Source organism: Oryctolagus cuniculus, chromosome 7 (assembly GCF_964237555.1).
Source record: "Oryctolagus cuniculus chromosome 7, mOryCun1.1, whole genome shotgun sequence".
NCBI classification, from domain to species: Eukaryota; Metazoa; Chordata; class Mammalia; order Lagomorpha; family Leporidae; genus Oryctolagus; species Oryctolagus cuniculus.
This window is the reverse complement of record NC_091438.1, coordinates 44,018,785-44,044,442: the sequence shown is the minus strand read 5'-3', so window position 1 is coordinate 44,044,442 and position 25,658 is coordinate 44,018,785. Positions and strand designations below refer to the sequence as shown.

The following is a 25,658-nucleotide window of genomic DNA, read 5'->3' as shown; positions in this document are numbered from 1 at the left end:
CGCGCTGAGCGCACCCCGGCGGTCTTACTTCTGACAGGTGAGGATAGGGAGGCTCAGATTGTGAACTGCAGTCACAGCCGCGGTAGAGGGCAGGTCTGGATGGAAACCCAGGTCCCTCTGAGCGACTCCAGAGCGCAAACCGGTTTTTTCTCGCCGCTGCTCCGCCTGTGAGGAACAGAAGCCGAGCGCTCCAGAGAGAGGAAGCGGGAATCTGCTGGGGTCAGACCCAGACGCCGGGGGTTTTAGGGCTCCGCAGGTGACTCTGGCACACCCGGGGCTGCGAGGCGCAGCTTTACTGCGCGGGGCCGCGGCACACCCAGGTGCCTCTTGCACAGCGCAGTCCTGCTCACGAAACCAAAAATCAAAAGCGAGCGGGTGAGCGGCGGCGGGCCTGAGGGAGGGGCCCGCGGGCCCCCGCCCTCCCTCTCAGGTGTGGCGCGGCGGCAGGAAGCCACCCCCTCCGGTGGGCCGGGGCGCGGGGCTGTTGCGCCATCCGCTGGGCTTTCGTAACCGCACCCTGGGACCGCCAAGAGACGCTCCAGCGCGAGTTCCTCAAATGTTTTCCTGCGCTGCCAGCACCGTCTGCCGCTCTGAGTCATGTGCGAGTGGGAAGTCGCGCTGACACCGAGCCGGGCCAGAGGGTGCCGCGCCGGGCCGAGGGACTCGCGGTGCGCGCCGCGCGCCCGCCTCCCGGGGATGGCGGCTGCCTTCGGGGCCCGAGCCCGCCTTGCCCTGGCCGCCCGGGTCACCAGCCGAGGAGGAAGCAAGCTGGCCGTCCGCTGCGCGCTGCTGGCCGCCCTGCTGGCGGTGGGGGCCGCGGCACTGGCCCCGGGGGGCTGCCCCGTGCTGGGTAAGGGCTTGGGCGCCCGCGGCGGGCTGGGCAGCGGGTGGATAGGGGAAACCGCCGTGGCCACCGCAGTCAGCGGAGAGATTGGAGCTGGGGAACAGCGGTGTGACAGCTCCCCTTTCTGTGGCGAGCTGTGCTCCCTGCGGGCACAAGGTGCAGGCCCAGGGCCGACCGGCTTGCTCGGGCGCCCCCTGCTGCGACTTCGGTCTTGGGCCCCGCGCGCCCCGGGGCTGTCTGGTCTGTGGCTGGGGAGCGCCCTGCGGTCTGTGCGCAGGGCTAGGTGTGTTCTCGGGAACCCGACTCTCCAGTCTGTTTTCCGGCGCCCCGCGTTTAAGTCTCGCACAGCTGTGCCCGCAGTGGCGCTAACCGACGATGAACGCGGGCTGCCCCTAAGAGGGTGCTGTTCCCTGCAGCTGCTTAGGGCCAGCCCTCCTGTCCCCCCTTGCTTTGGGGCTGTGTGTGTGTGGCACCCCTCTTGGTTCTGCCCCAACGGCTGGGTGTCTGTGTGGGTGACTGACAGTGTGCGCTGGCGCTGAGCCACAGACCCTACCTCTGCGGCTCTCGCGTGGTGGCACCAGCTCTGGCCAGCCGACTGCTCTCCTCCCAAGAGTGACACTGAGCGGGAGGCTGGTGAGGGACTGGGACCTCCTGAGGCTGGTCCAGGCTGGCCTCCCCTTTGAGACCAGGGTTGGAAGCCCTGGAGGGGCGGGGTACTTGCTCCTGCTGAGTGGTGTGCCCCACTGCGGTCCCAGCTGCCTGTCTGGTCTTTCCTCTAGAGCAGCTGGGCAGCTGCCAGTTCCAGGTTTATTTGGGGGTCTGAAGGCTTCTTTAAGACTACAGTGGAAAATTAAGGGGCAGCGTGCCGGCTTTTGGAGCAGGTGCTGTCGGCTGTGGCTCTAGCTACTCCGACCTGCTGTGCTCCTGCCCCGGGTGAACACTCGGCTGGGTCTCTCCCAGCTGCAGGCTGTGTGCTGCAGCTGGAGGCTGGGTTCCAGGGCCTGCAGCCTCTCTTCTGCATGGTTGTGGTCCTTGTGCTTGGAAGAGGAAAGGGAGGGACCCCTTTTTCAACACTGGCAGAGCTGCCACTGGTGATGGATGTCTCCTGCTGTTTGCTGAGCCCCTGCTGGATCCGCATGTCACTTTGTCTGACAAAGAGGAGGCTGAGGGTCAGAGAGGTGGAGAAAGGAAGTTCTCAGGTGCGATGGGTGGAGGCCCACCCCCTCCCGTGACTCTAAGACCCACAAATGTAGAGTTCCACCAGTAGGCCGGGCTGGGGGTGGCTGGGGACAGTGGAGACTCTCTCCTCTGGCTGAATGCTGGGGTGGAAGAGGCTGAGGGAGGGGAAGTGGAGGTCTGGGCCTGCCCATCATGGTGTCAGGGGCGGGCAAGGCAGGGTGGAGGTCTTGGTGGGCTTCCTCGCCTGCCACTCTGCCTGCGGGACAAGGCACCTGCCCCAGGGGCCACTGCTGCAGGTGCCGCTTCCCTTTGCTGTTACGTGGCTGCCAGGTCCTTGGCTACAGCCTGCTACAGCCAATTCCCCCTTTTCCTGGGGGGTCCCAAGGTTTGGACAGCCTGTGAAAGGCAGAACTGAGAATCTGGGGAGGAAGTGAAAGCCCTCCCGGTTCAGAGGGAAAATGCAGAAATGTCAAAATACCCAGCTTCTCTCCCACACCCACACACCCAGCCCGTAAACTGGAAGGTGAAAAGAAAGAACTGGTACAGGAAGTGTGGAGCAAATGAGTGTGTGTCCCGCTCCAGAGCAGCGAGGGGCAGCGGGCAGCCGAGCTGGAGCTGGCTTAGGGAGTCCCCCGGCTCTCCAGCCGGCACGGGCTCACCTGCCCCGTGCCCAGGCAGAAGCTGCCGGTGCTCCTCAGGTGTATCTGCTGTCCAGGGGGCCTGGACGTCTTCCAGACGCTCTGCTGGGCTTGGCAGGCCTGGATGTGGGGGAGTTTCCTCTTCCTTCCGCAATGTAAGCAATGCACAAACAGGCACTTGTTGCACCTTTAAGTATCTCCAAGTCTTGTTTTCAGCATCTAAATTTCTCTTTAGGGCAGCCTCTGCTTTGCCCCTGGGGCCGACCTGCACCCCCGCCTCACCCTAAATCGGTATCTGTTGCAAGAGCGGCTCTGGCCCTGGCACCAGATTTGGGGCATTGTGAGTGTGGGGTGGAGGCTTGGTAAAGCTGTCGATTCTGGGCCCTCACCCCAGATTTATGGAGTGTGAGCGAGCAGAGGGGAGGGAGGTCTGGAAACGTCCTTTCGGCTGCGTGCCGCTCGTGAGTGTTTAGGCACTGCCCGGTTTGAGGATGTCCACCCATCTGGTGTGACTGAAGACTTGGCTGGAGTCCTTCCATCACGGGACTCCCCGTGGCAGAGTCTCTCCCAGTTTTGTCCCTGTCCCTTGTTTGTACATCGCAGCAAACATTGGCTGGATTCCGGGAAGTCTGTGAGGCTCACATGGGATCAGCCACACAGATTCCTCCCAAGAGGAGATGGTCAAGTGCAAAGCATCACGCCTGGGCTGGCCCCCCCCCCCCCGCCCCGCCCCGCCAGGTGTCTGTAAGAACTACACAGTGACCTGGTCGCTTTCTCACTGCCCTGAACACGCGCCTCTTTCCTCTTCTCTTCTTTTCCTGTCCCGCCAGGCCAGCCTGCCTGGCACAGACGAGACAGGCAGGGCGTTCCCGGTCACCAGATCTACCCTGGGTCTGAAGCTGCAGTCTCTAATGCGCAGCCACTGGCCACCTGCGGCTTCTTACAGGTAAATTAATTACAAGTCCACCAAGTGAAAAGTTAGTTTTGGAGCTGCGCTGGTCACCTGTCAAGTGCGGCAGAGCTGCGGGTGGCTGGTGGCTGCGGTACCGGACAGCGCGGCACAGGGCAGCCTCCCCATTGTTCCAGAAGATTCTCCCGGGTGGTGCTGGCCTGGAGCACCGAGCAGCTTCTTCCAGAGGTTTTCCATTGTTCCTTTTATTTCTCTCTGACTTCCCCTCTCCTTTAGCTGAACACCGCTCTCTTGTGCAGACAGTGACGCAGGCTGTGGAGCCAGACAGCTCTCTGCCCCGCCTTGCCATGTGAAGATGACTTGACCTTGGGTAAATGCTTTAATTTCTGTGAGGCTCAGTGGCCTCATCTAGAAAACATAAACACTGGGGCCGCTCTGTGGTGTAGCAGGTAAAGCCGCTGCCTGCCACGTCGGCATCCCATGTGGGCACTGGTTCAAGTCCTGGCTGCTCCTCTTCTGATCCAGCTCCCCGTTAATGGCCTGGAAAAAGCAGCAAAAGATGGCCCAAGTGTTTGGGCCCCTGCCACCCGTATGGGAATCCCGGATGAAGCTCCTGGCTCCTGGCTTCAGCCTGGCCCAGTGCTGGCTGTTGTGGCCATCTGGGGAGCGAACCAGAGAATGGAAGATCTCTTTCTCTCTCTCTCCCCCTCCCCCTCCCTCTCCCTCTTTCTCTGTAATTCTTTCAAATAAATAAATACATCTTAAAGAGAAAACATAAAAATCCATATAATCAATCCTCCATGTCTGTGGAGTCCACATCCGCAGATGGATTGGAAATATTTTTAAAAATCACATCTGTACAGACTTTTTTCGTCATTTACTCTGAAAGCAATGCAGGATAACAACTATTTGCGTAGTATTTACATGGTACGAGGTAGTACAAGTCGTCTACAGATGCTTCAGGTCCACAGGAGGATGTGCAAAGGTTAGACACCAATGCTATGTCCTTTACGTAAGGGGTTTGAGCTGCCGTGGCTCTTTGGTATCCTCGGGGCATGGGTAGAGGCCCTGGACTCAATATCTCCAGGACACTGAGGGATGACTGTATTACCTCCCAAGGTTGTTGTGATTCACGGAGCTAAGTGCGGTGTTACGCAGAATGTTAAGAAAATCACTAGCACGCAGGAAGTGCTTAGATAAGAGGGCTTCACTGTTCCTTTATTCTAGAAATATGTATATAAATATATATCAAAATATATAGCAATATCTAGCTATACTGTGTTCTAGGCACTATTTTAAGAGCTGGAGTTGTAGCAGGTGAACCAATTAGACAAAATCCCCAGCTTATGGGAGCTTCCTTCTAGTGCGGAATGTTACTGAATGGTGTAATGTATAGTATGGTGGCTACTTAGCGCTAAGAGGGGAAGATAAAGCAGGGAGTCAGGCCCTGTGCGTGTGTGTTGGGGACAGGGTGGCTGTGGAGCAGGTATTCTACGTGGGAATCTGCAGTGAGAAGACCTACAGGGAATATGAAAATATTAAGTGAGTCCTTACACTCCCACCTTGAGCGGGAAAACTCCTGTGGCCTCTTTAACCACCTGTTCTATCTGAGGGTCTGCTCCAGTCTTCCACACAACTCCCAGGGGTCCTGGGTGCTGGAGAAGCTGGGGGCTGTCTCTGCAGAGCCCTTGTCTCCGGCTGAACAGGGAAGTGCTAAATGTCAAGTCATCAACTGTAAGCTGCATGGGAGGCTTTGCAGAGGTGGCCCTGAGGGTGCGGTAGCAAAGGGGAAGATGGCAAAGAGTGCTCTGAGCCTCAGGCTGTCTGTGTAGGTGAAGCCCCTGGGGACTTTCTCCCGGGGAGTTACTCTGTGTGCTTTCCCCTCCCTTCTTGCCTCCAGATCAGGGCAGAAGAGGCCAAAAGTCCCTACTGGTGAACTTCTACCCCAAGGAGTGAGCCCAGAGCCCCTACCTTCCAGCAGCTCCCCATGGCACCTGTTCTCTGCATCGGTGCCTTTCCCATCAAAGGATCCTCTGGTCCTCCCGTCTCTATGGTGGCTATGGTTGCCATTGCCACCTACTGAGTGCTAGCTGTGTGCAGGGAACTGGGCTCACCTTTTGCATGCGTGATCCGGTTTACTCTTGGCAACAGGAGCACTGGCCCCTTGCACGAAGGGCATAGGCTGCAGCCCTGCTGCACCGGAGGTCATCGGTCAGTGGTCACTGCTGCCTGGGTGGAAACGGAGTTGTCCACTGGACAACCTAGGGGAGATGCTGAGAAGGAACTGGACACCGGGCTCAGAAACTGGGGAGTGAGGACGGAGCTCCAGCTAGGAATCTGGGAGTCGTCTGTGGGCAGATACGGTTTTAAGCCTTGCGATCACCTTGGGTGAGGATGTAGGGAGAGAGGGGAAAGGCGCCGGGCATGAGCCCTGGGCGCACCCACCCTCTGAGGCTTCAGGACGGGGAGCCAGCAATGAGGCAGTGCGGCAGGGAGCAAGCAGGTCAGGGGAGCTGGTGTTCTGAAAACTGGATGAGGACGAGGTTTCCAAGAAGAGGGAGCTGTGTCATCAGGCAAGAGGATGGTGGGTTTGACCAGGAGATTCGGCAACAGGCAGGTCACTGCTGGTGACCTTGACCTGGGGAGTTTTGGCAAAGTGGGAGCCAAAGGCCGGTGGGAGAAGATGCAAGAGAGAAGGGAGGGAGGCAGTTGGAGCCAGCGAGTGTAGACAGCTCTCGAGGAGGCTCGCTGTAAACAGGAGGAAAGCAGTGCAGGGTGCCTTGGCGGATGACAGGGAGGTTTTTTTTTTTTTTTTTTTTTTTTTTTTTTTTTTTTTTTTTAGATGAGCCTACGTCAGCATGTTTACTTGCTAAGGGAGAGGATCTGGTGGAGACCAAACAGTTGACAGAGAGGTGAGAATTGCTGAAGCAGCTGAGTAGGCGAGATGAAACCCAGGCTGCAGGCGCAGAAGTGACAGCCCCTGCTCTGCACCTGGCTGTGTTCACATCACCTGTGTTGCCAACGGCAACCCCTCTCCCCTTCCCCAGAAAGGGGCAGCAAGGTGCTCCTCTCCTTTCCCAGTGTCCTCATGGGGAACTGCCACACCACAGGACGGGGTGAGAGTGCCCGCTGCTGTAGGGCCCCGGGGCGTGTGGGGGCCGTCGCATGGTGGCTTGCTCCTTCTGTTCACCCTTCCGGTCAGATGGCCTTGGTGTGGCTGCTCATCGCTCTGCGTGAGCTTCCCCCATCTCAGAGGGGCCGCTGATGTAGCCGGCGGGCAGGCCTGTGTCCCCGCTGTGCACACTCACCTGGGAGGGGACCTCTGGCTGAGGCATTGCAACCCTTCGAGCATGGTAATGCCCTGGACATGGCGACAGGGAGAGTGGTGCTTGGTTGCCGTCATGGACCCTCTGAGCCTGTTTTGATGGGAGGCCAGGGGGCAAATGGTGTTCATGTCGTGGGAACCACCATGGCAGTCCCATCTTTGGAAAGCTTGCGGGTGTTCTAAAGCACTCCTGAGAGTTTCACATTTCCTGTCTCTCTCTCCTTTTTTTTTTTTTTTTTTTTTTTTTAAGACTTATTTGAAAGGCAGAGCAACAGAGAGAAACAGACAGACATAGACACAGGGAGGGACGGAGACAGAGAGACAGAGATATCTTCTGTCTGCTTTTTCACTCCCCAGATTTCTGCAACAGCTAGGGCCAGGCTGAAGCCAGGAGCCAGGAACTCCATCTGGGTCTCCTACGAGGGTGGCAGGGCCCTGAACACTTGAGCCATCTTCTGTTGCTTTGTGGAACAGGGACCGGCGCTGTGGCATGGTGGGTAAAGCCGTCACCTGCGGCACCGGCATCCCATACAAGCATTGGTTCAAGTCCCAGCCTCTCCACTTCTGATCCAGCTCCCTGTTAATGAGCCTGACAAAACAGCAGAAGATGGCCCAAGTGCTTGGACCCCTGCACCCGGGCGGCAGACCTGGAAGAAACTCCTGGCTTCTGGCTCCTGGCTCCTGGCTTTGGATCAGTCCGGCTCTGGCTGCTGTGGCCTTTTTTGGGGAGTGGACCAGCAGACAGAATATCTCTCTGCTTCTCTGTAACTCTGCCTTTCAAATAAATAAGTTAATTTTTTTCTATAGATTTCATTTATTTATTTGAGAGGTAGAGTTAGAGAGAGAGAGAAGGAGAGACAGAGAGAGAGGTCTTCCATCTGCTGGTTCACTCCCTAAATGGCCGCAACAGCCAGAGCTGGGGCGATCCAAAGCCAGGAGCCCAGAGCTTCCTCCAGGTCTCCAACGCGGGTGCAGGGGCCCAAGCGCTTGGGCCATCTTCTGCTGCTTTCCCAGGCCACAGCAGGGAGCTGTATAAGAAGGGGAGCAGCTGGGACTCGAACCAACACCCACATGGGATGCTGGCGCCACAGCTGGAGGCTTAGCCTACTACGCCACAGCACCAGCCCAGTCAAGGCTTGCATGCTTGACCATGGGGCCCAATGGACTAGAATTTATTTATTTATTTATTTTATTTACTTGAAAGTCAGAGTCACAGAGAGAGCAAGATCTTCCTGTCTGCTTGTTCACTCCCCAAATGGCCACAAGGACTGGAGCTGGGCCAAGCCGAAGCCAGGACCTTCTTCTGGGTCTCCCACATGGGTGCAGGGGCCCAAGCACTTGAACCATCTTTTGCTACTTTTCCAGGGGCATCAGCAGGGAGCTGGATTGGAAGTGGAGCAGCTGGGACTTGAACCGGTGCCCATATGGGGTGGTGGGGTTGCAGGCAGTGACTTAGCCCATTGTACCACCATGCTGGCCCCTTACTGAATCCCCTTTCAATGGCCATTCAGTTGTTGCCCAGGTTGCTGTCACAGACAGTGCTGTGAGAAATAGCATTGTGTCTCCTGGAGGTTGTGTGTGTACAGGTGCACGTGCAGGATCTAGTCCTCAGAGCTGAACTGAGAGGTCAAAGGCCCTGTGAGTTGTAATTTTGAGAGTAAATGAGAGGTGTACCAACTTATGCTCCTCTCCCAACAGCACCGTGAGGGTGCCTGCATCCCCACACCCTGGCCAGCAGTGCTCTCTAACTGATTTGTATGCAGAAAATGGTATCTGTATGGAATTCATTTGCATGTATCTTATCTGAGATTGTATGGGTTTTTCCCTGATAACATACATTTGTATAATCTGTTTCTGCAATCTGCCTATTCATATGCATTGCTCATTTTTTATTGGGATGTTGATCTTTTTTATCATTTACTGGAACTCTTAATGCCTTTAGTCCAATCCCTTGTGATGTGAGTTGTGAATCTTTCCAGTTCATCATTCAGCTTTTTACTTTTTTTTTGGTAGTAGAGGGTGTTTTTTGCCACACATTTTTTTAAACTCAAGTTAAATTTATCCACCATTTTCAAGGCTTCCAGGTTTTGTGTCATGTATAATAAGACCTTCCCAGTACAAATATTATTTTATTTATTTACTTATTTTTATTGCATTTAAAAGGCAGTGTGACACAGAGAAGGAGAGACAGAGAAGAGAAAGAGATCTTCCATCCAATGGTTCACCCCCAAAATGCGCACAACAGCCAGAGCTGGGCCAAGCTGAAGCCAGGAGCCAGGAACTCCACGTAGTCTCCCACATGGGTGATAGGGGCCCGAGCACTTAGGCCATCATCCACTACTTTCTTGGGTGCATTAGCAGGAAGCTGGATTGGAAGTGGAGCAGCTGGGACTCCAACTGGCACTCTGATATGGGATGCTGGTGTTGCAGGCGGCAACTTTACCCTCTGCCACAGCACCAGTGCTATGCCAGTATTATTTTAAAAAGTCCTCTCTCTGCCCACCCCCGATTCTTTTAAGAATTTTAGAAATTTAAATATTTGGTCCATTTTGAATTTATCATGTGTGAGTTCTGAAATCTGGTTCTGCCATGTTCTCTAGCGATCACCAGACATTCCCAGTATTGAACAATCTACCTTTTCCCCACTGATTTTAGAAGTTAGCTTTTTTTTTTTTTAAGATTTATTTTATTTATTTGAAAAGCACAGAGAGAGAGAGAGAATCTTCCATCTGCTGCTTTACTCCCCAAATGGCTGCAAAGGCCAGAGCTGGGCCAGGCCGAAGCCAGGACCCAAGAGCCTCTTCCAGGTCTCCCACGTGGGTGCAGGGCCCCCAAGGACTTGGACCATCTTCGCTGCTTTCCAGGCGCATTAGCAGGGAGCTGGATCGGAAGTGGAACAGCCGGAACTGGAACCAGTGCCCGTGTGGGATGCGGGCATTGCAGACGGCGCCCCAGCAGTTACACCACAACATTGGCCCCTAGAATTTACCTTTCAACCAAATTCCTGCATACTTGGATTTCTGCCCCTTGGTGTGGTGAGCAGTTAGAAGCACACATTCTGAGGCCCAGTTGTCTGGGTTTTGGATCCGGTGTCACACCTGATTAGCTGTATAACCTCCGCTTCCTCTTCTGTCAGATAGGGTACAGGGAAGTTCAAGTCAGGGACCCAGGGAACACACTTGGAGCAGTGCCTGTTGGAACTTCCAGTCTCTCCTGTCGCTTTCTCTTTCTCGTCCTGCGCCAGTGCCGCACTGTTTTAATTACTGCCACCTTGCGATACACCTTGATACTTGCTGCAGCAATCCCCTGTCGTTGCTCTGCACTTTCAGAATTTTCCTGACCGTTGTTGCTGGTTTACTTTTCCATTGGAACTTTATAATCAATCTGCCTACTTCCAACAAAAAAGGGCTTTCTTTTTTAGGATCAAGTAAACTTCAGATTAATTTAGGGGGCATGGACCCATTTATTTATTTATTTGAAAGATTTATTTATTTATTTGAGAGTCAGAGTTATATGGAGAAGGAGAGGCAGAGAGAAAGGTCTTCTATCTGCTGGTTCACTCTCCAAATGGCTGCAACAAACAGAGCTGCGCTGATCTGAAGCCAGGAGCCAGGAGCTTCTTCTGGATCTCCATGCAGGTGCAGGGACCCAAGGACTTGGACCATCTTCTACTGCTTTCCCAGGCCATAGCAGAGAGCTGTATCGGAAATGGAGCATCTGGGACTTGAACCGGTGCCCATATGGGATGTGGGCACTGTGGACGGCAGCTTTACCCGCTGTGTTACAGTGCCAGCCCCAGCATGGACCCATTTATAAAGCTGAGCCTTCTGCCACCAGAAAACGGTTGGCCTGATGGGGCTTATTTATAAGGAAAGCGCCTGTCCAGGCTTCCCAAGGGCGGGTGTGCCTGTTGCACTTCTGTCTGAATTACTTCCTTCACGGTGGAGTGGAGTGAGCAGGCCAGTGTGTGCAGGTGTGTGTGGGTTCATGAGCTCTTGGCCTGGGGTGTAGGGAGGGGGAGCTGGGGGTGTGCACTGCAGTGTGGGGGGACCTTGGGCCTGAATGGGAGTGTCTGGCAGTTAGAACCTGTGCACAGAAGAGTGACAAGTCGAACTACTTGACAAATGCTCATAAGCCCAACACAGCCCTGGACCCGGCCCTCAGCTCCAGGAGCCGCCCCAGGTGGAGAGGGAGTCACACCTCCCCCTGGGACTTTAAATCCTGGTGTCCTCTCTAGAGAGGTGAGGAGGGAGGGGGTTGGCAGGTGCAGCATGCGGTGGGTGGGGGGGCAGCAGGCAGGTCCCCTCCACACCTTCCTGAAACGCCTTGCAGAAACCCCGACTGGGACCAGGCTCCTGGTTAGATGCCAAGGGCAGGCACATCCAGAGCTGGGACAGGAGGATCCTCCGTGCTGCACTCCTGGGAAGGCCAAGGGCCGTGGAGGTGGCCAGGAACCCAGAACATGGAGCCCAGGGGTTGGGCGCCGGCTGCACCACATGCCGGTGGCATGACTGTGGGGCCCCGGTCCTCCTCCTTAGGAAAAGTGAGCAGGTGGCCCCGAATCCTCATGAAGAGCCTCCTTATCTTGGCACCCGCTCGCTGGCACTGCCCCTGCCCTCTGCCTCCTTCTGGGCAAAGTCCCATGAGCATCCTCCCTGGCCATCAATGCCTTCCTTCCCCGGCCTGCTCAGCACTGCCTTAATCTGTATTTCTCAACCCTCTCCTTGGGGTTAGCCCAGGGTGGGGGCCTTGGGTGGTTCGCCACCCTCCGTAGATATCTTTTCCTCTGATTAGTTTATAATTACAGAGGGTGACCAGGCCTGACCTTTCTGGGCTGCGGCCAGGTGGTTATCTCGGGTGCTGCCAGGGAGGAGGGAATGTTTTTGTCCTGAGGCCCGGGGCCTCCCACAGGGTCTCTGAGTCAGCCTCCAGCTCTACCTTTTTATGGGTCCAAAGGAGCCTCCTGCCAGCCTCTCTCCCAGCCACAGCTGCGGTCCGTGGTGGCTGGAGAGGAGGGCCCAGCCAAAGTCAACACTAACTCCGCCAAATACAAGACAAATACGAGCAGGTACAAGAAGCACAAGCAGTTCGCGGGAGGGCAGGGGCGGGCCTTCCCTGGGGAGCCTACAGGGCATTGTGGACAGGGAGGGGTTGAGAGCTGAGTTAGGGAAGGGCTCCCTGCACCCCCCCCCCCCCAACACACAGCTCAGAGCCTGGAGGAAGCCTCGAGAGAGCCAAGGGGTGACTCCTCTCCTTTCCTCTCCTCTCCTCTCCTCTCCTCTCCTCTCCTCTCCTCTCCTCTCCTCTCCTCCCCTCCCCTCCCCTCCCCTCCCCCCCCTTTCTTTCTTTCTTTCAAGATTTACTTATTTGGAAGGTAGAATGACAGAAGAAGAGAGAGATGAGTGAGAGAGAGAGAGAGATTTTCCATCCTCTGGCTCACTCCCCAAATGGTCACAACAGCCAGAGCTGGGCCAGGCTGAAGCCAGAAGCCTGGAACTCCATCTGGGTCTCCCACATGGATGGCAGGGGTCCAAGCACTTGGGCCATCCTCCGCTGCTTTCCCAGGTGTGTGAGCAGGGAGCTGGATTGGCAGCAGGGTAGCTGGGACATGAAGCTGCGCTCTGATATGGGATACTGGCATCAGAGGCGTCAGCTTGACCCACTGCACCAGCCCCAAGGGGGTGACTGGATGTCTGAGAGAGACCCCCATGACGAGGAGGCTCACTCACACCCCTCACAGCCCAGGGTCCCCTCCTTCCCACTCTGTGGGAGTGGAGAGGTCTGAGAAGAGCAGGGAGGAGGTGGGGAGGAAATTGGGAGAGAGGTAGACGGAGGCTGGGCAGCCTAGAGGAGGGGTGCTAGGTAGTGGCGGAGCAGAGCGAGGTACCTGGGCCAGAGGAGCGGACGGCTTCGCACAGACCCACCTGTGCCCTGAGCAGATCCCTGCTCGCTGGCGGTGTGTATCTGGGCTGCTTTCTTAACTTCTCTGATCTTGTGTTGCCTCAGCCATGGGTCTGCCTCCCCACAGGGCGCTGTGAGGGCTGGAGGGCCCCTGGGTAAGGCACCTGGCAGGGGTAGGGATTGTAACGGTTGTTCCTGCAGGGGGCCAGGTTCAGTCAGGAGAGGTGATGGAGAGCCCTGGGAGCTTGTCCTGGCCCCTGTGGGACCCAGCACTACATTGCTTTCCATTTGGATCTGAGGTGCCTCATTCTTCCAGAAACTTCTCAGCACCCACCCTCTTTCAGATTAAGCCCCTTCTGGCTGAGAGGGGACCCGCTGGCTCCTCCTGACCCCTTCTGAAACCCTGGGCCATGCAGTTGAGAGATTGGGTGTTGCTGGAAGCCACTCTGGGGCTGCCAGGTGGCCTGGGCAGCCGGGCCCTGCGTCCCTGCTCTGGGGCCGCGGCATGGGATCAGCAGGCAGGAGCTAAGCCGGTGTCCTCGGTGGCCGGCCTGGCAGCTGGCTCACTGTTACATAAACGGGGCCAGGAAGCTGAACTTGTTTTTGCTGGCAAGAGCGCAGTGAGCTGCAAGACAGTTGAGAAATATGTGTCTCCGTGCGCGTGTTTTTCTCTGGTTATTGACATTTACAAGTTTACTTGGAAAAGAGGGAAACAAGTAGAAAAGCAACAAAGCTGTCCGGGTTTCCGGCACTGAGGTTGGATTCCAAACAGGGAAGAACTCCTCTCTCCAGAGCTGAGCTGCGGGGTCCCTGCTAGAAGGGCGCCTGGGCCGTGGGGAGCGGGACTCCGCGGCCCACAGGGCCGTGGGGAGCTGGGGCTTGCTCGCCAGGGTTTCCTGGGACCTTTGTTCTCTCCCCTTTGAGAAATGGGAAGCCAGGAGGTCGTGGGAAGTTCCCTCCCCTAGAGCTCTCCAGGGAGACTGACGCGTTCGTCAGAGGGCACTGGGCTGGCCTGGCCAACAGCCTTCTCCCAGAGTTAGCAGCTGTGAGAATAACAGATCTGAAGACGCACTGGAGTGGGTTTTCAAGGAGGGTACGGTCCCCAGCGAACAGGTGCACCTCCTGCTCTTTGAGAGCTGATGATTGGCATGACGGGATGCCAGCTTGCAGGGGTGGGGGCCACCGGGGGGCCTCCACCTCCCAGCCTGGCCCTGCATCGCTCAGGGACAGGGACAGGGACGAGCCCACGCTGCCTATGAGTCGCTGGCAAGAGCAGGAATAGAATTCGGGTCTCGTGACAGCTCAGAGCTGCTTCCTCTGTGCCACACTGCCTTCCCCTCTCAGAGATAGCGGGGTGCTGAGCTCGTGCCAGCCCAGCCGCACCCGTGAGCCGTCAGTGACCAAACCGAGGCCCTGGCCGGCGCAGGCAGCAGGCATGGTGATGGCTGCAGAGCAACTTCTGGGAAGTTTGTAGCAAGTGAGCCTGCCTCCACTGGTGTGTTTTAAATTTCAAAAACTTGTTTATTTTTCTTTATTTAAAAGGTAGAGAGATAAAGACAGAGATCTTCCTGCTAGTTCCCTCTCCAAATGCTGCCAACAGCCGGGGCTGGGCCTGACCAAAGCCAGGAACTCATCACTCAATCTGAGTCTCCCAAGTATTTGAGGCATCATCAGCTGCCCCCCAGGGTGTGCCTTAGCAGGAAGCAGGGTGGGAAGCAGAGTGGCTGGGACTTGAGCCGGGCACTGTACTCCCATATGGCCGGTGGGCAACCCAAGTGGCCTTAACCATTGCACCAAACACATCCCCCCTGTTTTAAATTTTTTTTTTGACAGGCAGAGTGGACAGTGAGAGAGACAGAGAGAAAGGTCTTCCTTTTCCATTGGTTCACCCCCACAATGGCCACTGCAGCCGGCGTACCGCGCTGATCCAAAGCCAGGAGCCAGGTGCTTCTCCTGGTCTCCCATGCGGGTGCAGGGCCCAAGGACTTGGGCCATCCTCCACTGCATTCTCTGGCCACAGCAGAGAGCTGGCCTGGAAGAGGAGCAACCGGGACAGAATCCGGTGCCCTGACCGGGACTAGAACCCGGTGTGCCGGCGCCGCTAGGCGGAGGATTAGCCTAGTGAGCTGAGGCGCTGGCCAAGACTTGCATTTTTAAGAAAGCAGCTCACACTGGGTTCTAGTCCCAGTCGGGGCGCCGGATTCTGTCCCGGTTGCCCCTCTTCCAGGCCAGCTCTCTGCTGTGGCCAGGGAGTGCAGTGGAGGATGGCCCAAGTGCTTGGGCCCTGCACCCCATGGGAGACCAGGAGAAGCACCTGACTCCTGGCTTCGGATCAGCGTGGTGCGCCAGCCACAGCGCACCAGCCGCGGCTGCCATTGGAGGGTGAACCAACGGCAAAAGGAAGACCTTTCTCCCTGTCTCTCTCACTGTCAACTCTGCCTGTAAAAAAAAAAAAAAAAAAAAAAGAAAGAAAGAAAAAAAAAGAAAAAAGAAAAAAGGACAGGCACAGGCTTGCAGTCTGGGTTCCAAACTGCTGAGCAATCGCTCAAGGGTGGATGCTAGATTGCATGTTCTTTGCTAAATTTCAGCCTGTGCAGCGCCTGCCACGCCCTGCCCCCTCCCTCCCCTCTGGCACACCTCCCAGGTCCTGCATATGAGGCTGGTCAGGCTTGGGTGGCAGCGTGTGAATGTGGGGCTCGTCTCCCAGGCAGGAGCGCCCCTAGGGGCTGCCCCCCACCTGCTGTCCTCTGTGTCTCCCCTCTCTTGTGGCCCTTCTCTCCTAGGGAAGAGAGACGCAGGGACAGAACGAAGGCTGAGCCCAGGGAGGGTGCCTTTTGTCCACCTGAGCGTCCGGCCTGCAGGAGCAGCATGGGCTGAGGCTCCAGTGCCCAGCGGGGAGGGAGCGCAGAGCCGCGAGTGTGGCGGGCTGCTCTCTGGCCTGAAGAAGCTGCTTGTCCTGAAAAATCCGCCCTCGCCCCACCCACTCCCCAGTGCCTCCTGCCCGCCAGCTCTCTCCTCCTCCCTGGTTGTAATGACAGATCCAGGCAACACCGTGACACACACATGCAAACATGCCGCGGTACTCTCAGAAGTTCATGGTAAATGCAATTAAAGGATAAATTTATTCTGGTGCAAAAAAAAAAAATCAAAAGATTTATTTATTTATTTTTGACAGTTGAAGTTACAGAGAGAGAGGGAGAGGTAGAGAAAGAGAGCTTCCATCCTCTGGTTCACTCCCCAGATGGCTGCAATGTCCAGGGTTGGGCCAGGAGCCAGGAGCTTCCTCTGGGTCTCCCACGTGGGTGCAGGGGCCCAATTGGGCCTTCTTCTGCTGCCTTTCGCAGGCCATTAGCATGGAATTGGATCAGAAGTGCAGGACAGCCGGGACTTGAAACAGTGCCCGTGTGGGATGCCAGCATTGCATTTGGCAGCTTAACCTGCTGTGCCACAATGCTGGCCCCAGGTGCAAAACATTTTTGAAATCTATGCATACTGTGGATCTTCAAAAAGTTTATGAAAAAATATTCCTTTTTTTTTTTTTTTGATAGGCAGAGTGGATAGTGAGAGAGAGAAACAGAGAGAAAGGTCTTCCTTTTGCTGTTGGTTCACCCTACAATGGCTGCCGCGGCTGATGCGCTGCAGCCGGTGCACCGCGCTGATCCGATGGCAGGAGCCAGGTGCTTCTCCTGGTCTCCCATGGGGTGCAGGGCCCAAGCACTTGGACCATCCTCCACTGCACTCCCTGGCCACAGCAGAGAGCTGGCCTGGAAGAGGGGCAACCGGGACAGAATCCGGCGCCCTGACCGGGGACTAGAACCCGGTGTGCCGGCGCCGCAAGGCGGAGGATTAGCCTAGTGAGCCATGGCGCCGGCAGAAAAAAACATATTCTTGAAAAAAAAAAAAAAAAGCATGTATTTCACAAATGTCTTGTACCAAAATAAACCCTTAAGAAGGGGTTTATTTTCATGTATTTGAAAGGCAGAGTAACAGAAAGGGAGAGAGAGAGGGAGAGGGAGAGAGAGAGATCTGTCTTCTGGCAGTCTCCCCAGATGGCCACAATGACCAGGGCTGGGCTTGGCCTGGCTGAAGTCAGGAGCCTGAAACACCATCAGGGTCTCCTGAGTGGGTGGCAGGGGCCCAAGCACTTGGGCCATTTCTGCTGCTTTCCCAGGTGTGTTAGCAGGGAGCTGGGTTAGGAATGCAGTAACTGGGACTTGAACCTGTGCTCATATGGGATGCTGACTCTGTGTCCCAACACCAGCCCAATAAACCTGTTGTTAATTCCTTTTTCCACAACATTTCTGAAGTATCCTTATACACGCACACACACACAACACTGTAGAAATATGTATACTCACATCTCATTAGAAGATGACTATAAGTGACTTGTGGGGAATTTAGAAACTACAGACAGAGAACAGGAAAAGAAAGAAATCAGCTGTAGTCCTACCATTTGGAGAGGGGGAGGAGGTCCTAGGAGGGCACTGCGTCCCCTTCAGAGGCTGCTGGGGAGGTCCCCCGCCCCCAGGGGTCCTGACACTGATGCAGAGTTCTGGGTCAGGAGACAGAGGCGTGCGGGCAGGGGAGGGGCACTGCCTCCCACTCTGACTTCAGGAAGAGTGTTTTCTTATGGCCTTCTGAGTATTTGTTGTAATTGTTCTGCGCAGGGTGCTTTTAACGCACAGTTAACACCACATTGTTCACGGAGTGCAGGGCTGTGACAGACAGCACTGGCCAATGGGTGGTTTATAATTAATCATTCCCTATTTTAAAAAAGCCAACAACCAGTGACTCAGTTGTAAAGACTTAGAAAACCATCGCTCAAGCTCTCTGGCACAGGAAGCAGCATTGTGTTGTTCCCTGCAGTTCTGCTTTTGTAGAAGAGAGGAAAAAAAGTCTTTTTATTTGACATTTCTCCGGGCTGCCCAAATGCTTTGGCCATTGTTGGTGAGCACAGGAGCAGAACAGCCCCTGCTATTGTTTGCACTGGTCACTGCACAGGGCCAGTTTCCATCTGCCCTGGGGCAAGGCAAGTGACCGCAAGGACATGTGTCCTGAAACAGGCACAGGCAGAAGCAGAAGAGAGAGCCCCCTCTGCCCCAGACTCATTTTTTCTCTCTGCACCAGCTCCTGGTTGGGAAAAGCTGGCTCCTCTGCCCACCGCACAACGTGAGAGGCACAGCTGGGCCACCAGGGACCACCGTGCCACCTGCCAGAGGTGCTCCTGGGAGCCATGGAGTGGCGACTCTGACCCTGTGGGCACCTCCTGGCTGTCCTACATTAAGCAGACACTTATGAAGCACCTACTGAACACTCTGATGGGTGATTAGCAAGAACTTACAGTCTTGTGGTCGTGGTTGGAGGTAGGGGCCTGTTTAGGTGCGGGTGCTTCAACAAGTTCATAGAACATGCATATTATCGGTCAAGTCCATGTTTTCCGTGAACTTTTTGAAGTGCCCTCATGTACTTGCATGTCGCTTCATGATAGGGTGGTGTATTCTGAGGATGAGCTGTTGGGTGACTTTTGGTTTTGTGTAAACATCATCTCATGTACTCACACAACCTCCATGGTATTAAGTCAGTCACCTGACATGGCCTCTTGATTCGATTAAGAAATGTAGTGGGGCTAGCGCTGTGGTATATGAGTTAAACCATTACCTGCAGTGCCGGCATCTCATATGGGCATTGGTTCAAGTCCTGGCTGTTCCGCTTCTGATCCAGTTCCCAGCCAATGCACCTGGGGAAGCAGTGGAAGATGGGCCAAAGTACTTGGGGTTCTGTACCCACATGGAAGACCCAGATGAAGCTCCTGGCTCCTGACTGGCCCGGTCCGACCCTGGCTGTTGCGGCCATCTGGGGAGTGAACCAGCAGTTGGAAGATCTCTCTCTTTCTCTATGTCTCTCCTTTTCTCTCTGTAACTTTTTTTTTTAAAGATAGATTTATTTATTTGAAAGTCAGAGTTACACAGAGAGAAGGAGAGGCAGAGAGAGAGAGAGATAGAGAAAGAGAGAGAGAGAGAAGGGGGGGAGAGGTCTTCCATCTGTTGGTTCACTCCCCAAATGGCCACAATGGCTGGAGCTGCGCTGATCCAAAGCCAGGAGCCAGGAGCTTCTTCCTGGTCTCCCACATGGGTGCAGGGGCCCAAGGACTTGGGCCATCTTCTACTGCTTTCCCAGGCCACAGCAGAGAGCTGGATTGGAAGTGGAGCAGCCGGGGCCCGAACTGGCGCCCATATGGGATGCCGGCACTGCAGGTGGCGGCTCTACCTGCTATGCCACAGTGCCAGCCCCTCTGTAACTCTTTCAAATAAAAAAAAAATCTTAAAAAAAAAGGGGCTGGTGCCGCGGCTCACTAGGCTAATCCTCCGCCTTGCGGCACCGGCACACCGGGTTCTAGTCCCGGTCGGGGCGCTGGATTCTGTCCCAGTTGCCCCTCTTCCAGGCCAGCTCTCTGCTGTGGCCAGGGAGTGCAGTGTAGGATGGCCCAAGTCCTTGGGCCCTGCACCCACATGGGAGACCAGGAGAAGCACCTAGCTCCTGGCTTCGGATCAGGGCAATGTGCCGGCCGCAGTGCACTGGCAGCAGTGGCCATTGTAGGGTGAACCAACAGCAAAAGGAAGACCTTTCTCTCTCTCTCTCTCACTGTCCACTCTGCCTGTCAAATAAATAAATAAATAAATAAATAAAAGAGAAATTAGGGATTGTGTGAACCTATTTTTTTTAAAGATTGATTAATTGATTGATTTCAAAGGCAGAGTTACAGAGAGGCAGAAGCAGACAGGGAGGTCTTCCATCCGCTGGTTCACTCACCAAATGGCCACGACTGCTGGAGCTGGGCTGATCCAGGAGCCAGGAGCTTCATCTGGGTCTCCCATGCCAGTGCCAGGGCCCAAGAACTTGGGCCATCTTCCACCACTTTTCCAGACCATGGCAGAGAGCTGTATCAGAAGTGGAGCAGCCGGGGCTCAAACGGGTGGCCATACGGGATGCCAGCACCACAGGTGGTGACTTTACCCAGTGTGCCAGCCCCATGAACCTAATTTTCACAGGAGGCAGGGACAGGTGGTTGGCGTAGTGGTGAATATGACACTTGGGTGCCGAGTCTGCTCCTGAGGCCAGCTTCCTGCTACTGCACAGGTAATGACACAAGTGCCCAGGTCCCGCCCCCTGGGCAGGAGACTTGGCTGGAGTTTCCAGCTCCCAGCTTCAGCCTGGGCCATCACAGGCATTTTGGGAGTAAAACAGTGGATAAGCACTCTCTGTCTACCAGTCAAATAAATAAAGTCAATTAATAAAAATTTTAAACATTAAAGTAAGGCAACAATAAACCCAGAATTCACAGTGTGTAGGTGAGGCAGCTGGAGGATGGGGAAGCCCAGGGAATTTTAGACAATGATCATAATCATTTTTTTAGATATTTTTTTGTTCTAAAGGGAGAGAGAGAGAGACCGACCCACCTCCGTATACTGGTTCATTCTTCAAATGCTTGCAAAAGATGGTGCTGGGCCAGTCTGAAGGCGAGAGCTAAAAACTCAGTCTGGATCCCCCATGTGGGTGGCAGGGCCCCAGTGACTTGAGCCATCACCTGGTGCCTCCCGGGGTGCTCCTCATCAGGAAGCTGGAATCCGAAGTGGAGCTGGGACTGGAACTTGGGCCCTCGGACATGGCACGCGGGCGTCCCAAGTGGCATCTTTAGCGCTATGCCAACCTCTCACCCCGACATCTTGGCATGAGCTCCTGGGTGTTTTATACTTCCTAACTGTTATGTGCATCACACACATTAATTTGCATGTGTTCAATGTCAGCAAGTGAAAGGGAAACTTGGAGGGTGGCCAGGCAGGGTCCAGCGCCGGGTGGAGGCCATCTCTGCCCCTTTGACGCCTGGGTCCCTGGTCCCTGAACTGTGGCCTGTGGCCCATCTGGATGGTCAGGCTCGCCTGGCTGTGTGTGTGTGTGTGTGTGTGTGTCTGTCTCTGGCTCACCTGGGAGGGTGAACCTTACTTTTTCCTCACTGATGGCCACCAGGCAAGAGCTGCAAGCTCTCTTCCCTAGCGAGAAGGCTCGGCAGGTCAGAGGGAGACCCTGTGCTGGTCCTTGGTGCTGGGAGCGTGGGCAGGCACTGGTCAGGCGCTGGCAGCTGCCAGCCCTTCTGGAATCTTGGGCAGCTTTATTGCTGCTGTTGGTGGTTGACACACAGTGATACGTGTGGTTCGAAGGACAAAGTGTGCTCAACGTGAAAACTGGCCACATGCCCTGGCCTCCATTCCCTCAGCCAGTGAGCTGGGTAATTGATTGGCTAATAAATCAGACCAAGGTGATTGAGCTAATTTCTTTCTTAGATTCTATGAATCTATAACTCATACTCCAAATAAAAACACGTACTTGTTCCTTTAATCTTTAATCTTATTTTCCTTGAGCACACATGATTTTTTTCAGGGGTGGGGAATGTATTTGTGGGGTTTTTGTTGTTTTGTTTTTACCTTTCGATTTGGGCTTTAGAATAAAAATAGTAGGTCCTCGGTTGTTTAAGGACAGGTAGGCGCAGGGTGCCAGGGGAGCGTGGGGCTCAGCTCACTTCCTGGGGCTCCCGGGCGTCTCCTGACTCCTTTCTGCTTGAGTTACCTTCTGTATCCCGGGCTGTCCCACTGTGACTAGCCTGTGCCTCCGCGTCTTCCTGGGCACCGCGTTCCCGGGAGTCCCGCCTGGCTCCCTGGCAGGCATTCCCAGGGGCATGCATTCATTCGGGCACTTGCCAAGTGCTGGGTGAGGCGAAGGCTGAGTGTGAGAGGAACACAGTGGGACAGAGCGGACAGGGACCTCTCCAAGGGCGCGGAGAGCTGCGGCCCCACGGGTCAGTGGGGGCAGCTGGTAGAGGGTCCTGGGGCCCACATAAGCTTGGACTTTGTCCTGTGGACTCTGGCAGGCCTCTGAAAGTTTTGCTAAGTAAGCGAGTGGAGTGGCCAGGGATCAGGCAGCCGCATAGGCAGAGGTGACAGTGGCCTGGGCCTGTGTTTGTGATTTGACAGACGTGTAATACCGAGCCTTCATGACCGCTCCAAATCACACATGGAGTCCCCCTGTCATGCTGCTGTGGGCTCGCTGATCGTGTTACTCTTTCCCTAGAGGTGGCGAGCAACGTGGTGAGCAGCCAACCGGGAGCCAGTGTCACCCTGACCTGTCCAGGTGAGGAACTGGCAGACAATGCCAATGTGCAGTGGACGCTTGGGGGTCCACCGGAGACCTCACGCCATGGCCTGTGGGCTGGTGTGGGAAGGAGGCTGCTGCTGAGGTCGGTGCAGCTCGGCGACTCTGGAAACTACTCGTGCTACCTGAACGGCTATCCCGTTGGCTCTGTGTGCCTGCTGGTGGACGGTGAGTCTTGCACCCAGAGTGCTCTGATGCTGGGGGGGGCGGCGCCGATGCCTGGGTGTTCCCCAGAGATGCCCTGCTGACCCTACTAGTTCCTTGGACCAAGGATTTTGGGGAAAGGCCCCTGACACCTGCCAGTGAGATGCCAGGGGAGTGTCCTGCTGGTCAGGGCACCAGGCTGCTGGCAAACGCTGCCCGGCTGGCCTTGTGAGTTAGGACTTATGGCAGGCTGGGTAACAACAGCGTGGGGCCCGGGGCCAGGCCACCTGGGCTTGAATCTGCAGGGTCTTCCACCATAACTAAAATTAACATAGTATGAAAACGTTATGCATAGATCACAAACTTTTTTTTTTGCATGGAAATAAACTTATCCTTCTTTCTTTTTTCAGATTTATTTTTATTTATTTGAAAGAGTTACAGAGAGAGGTCAAGACAGAGAGAGGTCTTCCATCCACTGGTTCACTCCCTAAATGGCTGCAACAGCTGTAACAAAGCTGATCCAAAGTTGGGAGCCAGGAGCTTCTTCTGGGTCTCCCATGGAGGGGCAGGGGCCCAAGGACTTGGGTCATCATCTACTGCTTTCCCAGGCCACAGCAGAGAGCTGGATGGGAAGTGGAGCAGCTGTGACTAAAACTGGTATCCATACGGATGGAGGCACTTCAGACCGGGGCTTTAACCTGCTGCGCCACAGCGCTGGCCCCAAATATCCTCTTAACTTCTCTGCCTTTCAGATTCCTTTCTGATGAAAGAAAGTCAAGTTTATTACCTTACCTTAGAGCTTTTGCAGAGATGAAATGAGTGTGTGTGTAAAAATACGAGGGATCACTTGGGAGCTCAGTGTACCTGTGCATGGTGCTGAAAACGACACCCGTGCTGAGCTCAACAAAGATCCCTTCTTATGTTTAGAGTTAGCAAGTGCTTAGCTGCCGCCCGCCTCAGTGAAGGCTTGGTGGAACAGGTGTCCTGGATGCCAAGCCCTGGGCTAAAGCGCCTTCTCCCCTGAGCCTCATCCTCTCCCTGAGTTAGCTCGGTTAGCCCTGGGCCGCGTCCTCCTTCCCGGCCCCGCCTGCAAACACTTCTGGGCGTTAATCCCAGTCTCCATTCAATCTGTGTGTGGCCGAGCTTGGCCGTGCTGTCCTGGGACAGGACAGGCCCCAGGGCCGCTGGCAGGGGCTGAGCCGAGCGCCCTCCCTCGGCAGGGCGAGGCCGTGCAGCCGCAGCCCGGGAGCCCCGGCGTGGGAATGGCCGCACGCCCCGGGGAGCCCCACCCCCTCCTCACTCCGGCTGTTCTTTCAGTTCCCCCCGAGGAGCCCCGGCTCTCCTGCTTCCGGAGGAGCCTCATCAGCCCTGTGACTTGTGAGTGGCGTCCTCAGAGGCCGCCGTCCCCGACGACCAAGGCTGTGCTGGTGGTGAAGAAGTTGTAAGTGCCCCGGACTGGCTGCGTGTCTGTGCCCACCCTGTCCTCACCGAGGCCCCGCAGAGCGGCGCTGGCCAGCCGCGGATGCCAGATTTTATGGTTAGAAAGTAACTCCTTAGGCAGGAGGAGGAGGAGGAGGAGGAGGAGGAGGAGGAGGAGGAGGAGGAGGAGGAAATGGACGGGAGCCTGGAGACTTGGGTCTGGCGCTCAGCTCAGGGTGCTTCTGCTGATGGCGCTGTGGGCCATGGGTGACCGCTGAGCGCCTGGGGAGGGAGGGAGGTGGGGAGGGGAGCGAGGCCGTGCTTTCCCTGAGGTGTGCCCACTGTCACCCGCTAAGCCCACCCACTTGTCTATGACCTGAGCAGCTGTGACCTCAGCATCTGCCTGGGGCTCTGGGAGATGGCAGGTGAGCAAGTGAGGTGCTACCCTCCCCCACCGCAGGCTCAGCCTGTAGCCCAGAGACCCCACCTCACAGGCTTGGATGGGGGGGCAGTGCAGGGCAGGAGACGGTCATGGCCTCTCGTGACTGCGCCCATCAGCAGGGGGCGGGGATGCCTGACTCACTCAGATGTCTTCAGTCTCCCCAAATCCTTTTCGGGACTCCCCTGCCGGAAATGCTGCCCCCTCCTTGTGAACTCCTCCTGCGCTCCCGAATGCCCCACCGTAGCTGCTGGGGGGCGGCATGTCGGGGCACCCTGCCTCTCCCGCAGTGCCCTGAGGCTGTCCTGCAGCCTCCCTTGATTGATTTCTGCACACTCCCTGCTCCCACCAGTGCCAAGAGCACAGAACCTGGTAGGAAGTCAGAACTCACCATCCACCTGACACCCAAGTGCTTGGCTGAGCCCTCCCTGCGCCGCACTGGGCACTGGACTGTGTGATTTACAGATGTTTCCCAGTTACTCCTAACAGACCCCTAGGGGGTGAGTGCCATTAACAGTCCACTTTTTTTTTTTTTTTTTAAGATTTATTTGCTTTGAAAGGCAGAGTTGCAGAGAGGGAGAGAGAGAAGGAGACACAGAGAGATCTTCATCCGTTGGTTCACTTCCAAATGGAGGCTGGGCGAGGCTGAAGCCAAGAGCTAGGAGCTTCTTCCGGGTCTCCCACATGGGTGCAGGAGCCCAAGGACTTGGGTCATCTTCCACTGATTTCCCAGGCACATTATCAGGGAGCTGGGTCAGAATTGGAGTAGCCAGGGCTCAAATTGGCGCCCATATAAGATACCGGCACAGCAGACAGTGGCTTAACCCATTGTACCACAGCATTGGCCCCAACAATCCCACTTTGGGGGCTGGAGTTGGGGTCCCTTAGGTTAAGCCAGTGACTGTTGGCAGTCGCATCCCATATGGGCACTGGTTCAAGACCCTGCCGCTCTACTTCCTATCCAGCTCCCTGCTAATGCACCTGGGAAAGCAGCAGATGATGACCCAAGTTCGTGGGCCCCTGCACCCACGTGTGAGACACAGATGGAGCTCACGGCTCCTGGCTTTGGCCTGGCTCATCCCTGGCCATTGCAGCTGTTTGAAGAGTAAACCAGCAGATAGAAGATTCTCTCTCTCTTTCTCTGTCATTCAAATAAAATCTTAAACCAAATTCCCATTTTCAAAGGAGAAAACAGAGACTCAGGTTGAATAGCTTACTCAAAGTCGGAAAAGCTACGCACAGCCAGGCCAGCCCGCTCTGGGATTCAAACCTTGAAATTACACTTAGAAAAAGCCTGAGCTTCTAAACCCTGCACCTCCCCTTCCTGAAACCGTGCAGAAACAGAGAGGGAGCTCCGCCCTCGCTCTGTGTCCCACAGCCTGAACGGCCCGGCAAATGACTTCCAGAAGCCGTGCCAGTATTCTCACCACTCCCAGAAGTTCTCCTGCCAGCTGGCCATCCCGGAGACAGACAGGTCTTCCCACATCGTGTCCCTGTGCGTGGCCAACACTGTGGGCAGCAAGTCCAGCCGATGGGAGGTCTTCGACGGCTATGAGATCCGTACGTAAGCTCTTCCCCAACGCTAACTGTTTCCTTCCCTGATTTCCGAGCAGCTGGTGGGGGTGTGGCTGTGGGAGAGTTGGCGCCTTTTGGGC

At 55.6% G+C, this 25,658-nt stretch overlaps 1 protein-coding gene across 5 annotated transcripts in view; it reads left to right on the top strand.

Moving 5' to 3' along the window:
- Positions 1 to 465: 465 nt before the first annotated feature.
- Positions 466 to 25,658, top strand: part of IL6R (interleukin 6 receptor) — a 45,846-nt gene continuing 20,653 nt past the window's right edge. Inside the window, exons 1-4 of one of the 5 annotated variants that reach the window (XM_051858640.2) lie at positions 466 to 850; positions 21,921 to 22,169; positions 23,463 to 23,586; positions 25,382 to 25,563. In XM_051858640.2, the coding sequence (XP_051714600.1) occupies positions 598 to 850; positions 21,921 to 22,169; positions 23,463 to 23,586; positions 25,382 to 25,563 (808 nt within the window). In that variant the 5' untranslated portion in view covers positions 466 to 597. The remainder of the gene's footprint in view (positions 851 to 21,920; positions 22,170 to 23,462; positions 23,587 to 25,381; positions 25,564 to 25,658) is intronic. The other 4 variants (XM_008264378.4, XM_008264375.4, XM_008264376.4 and 1 more) reach the window with 4 other exon arrangements.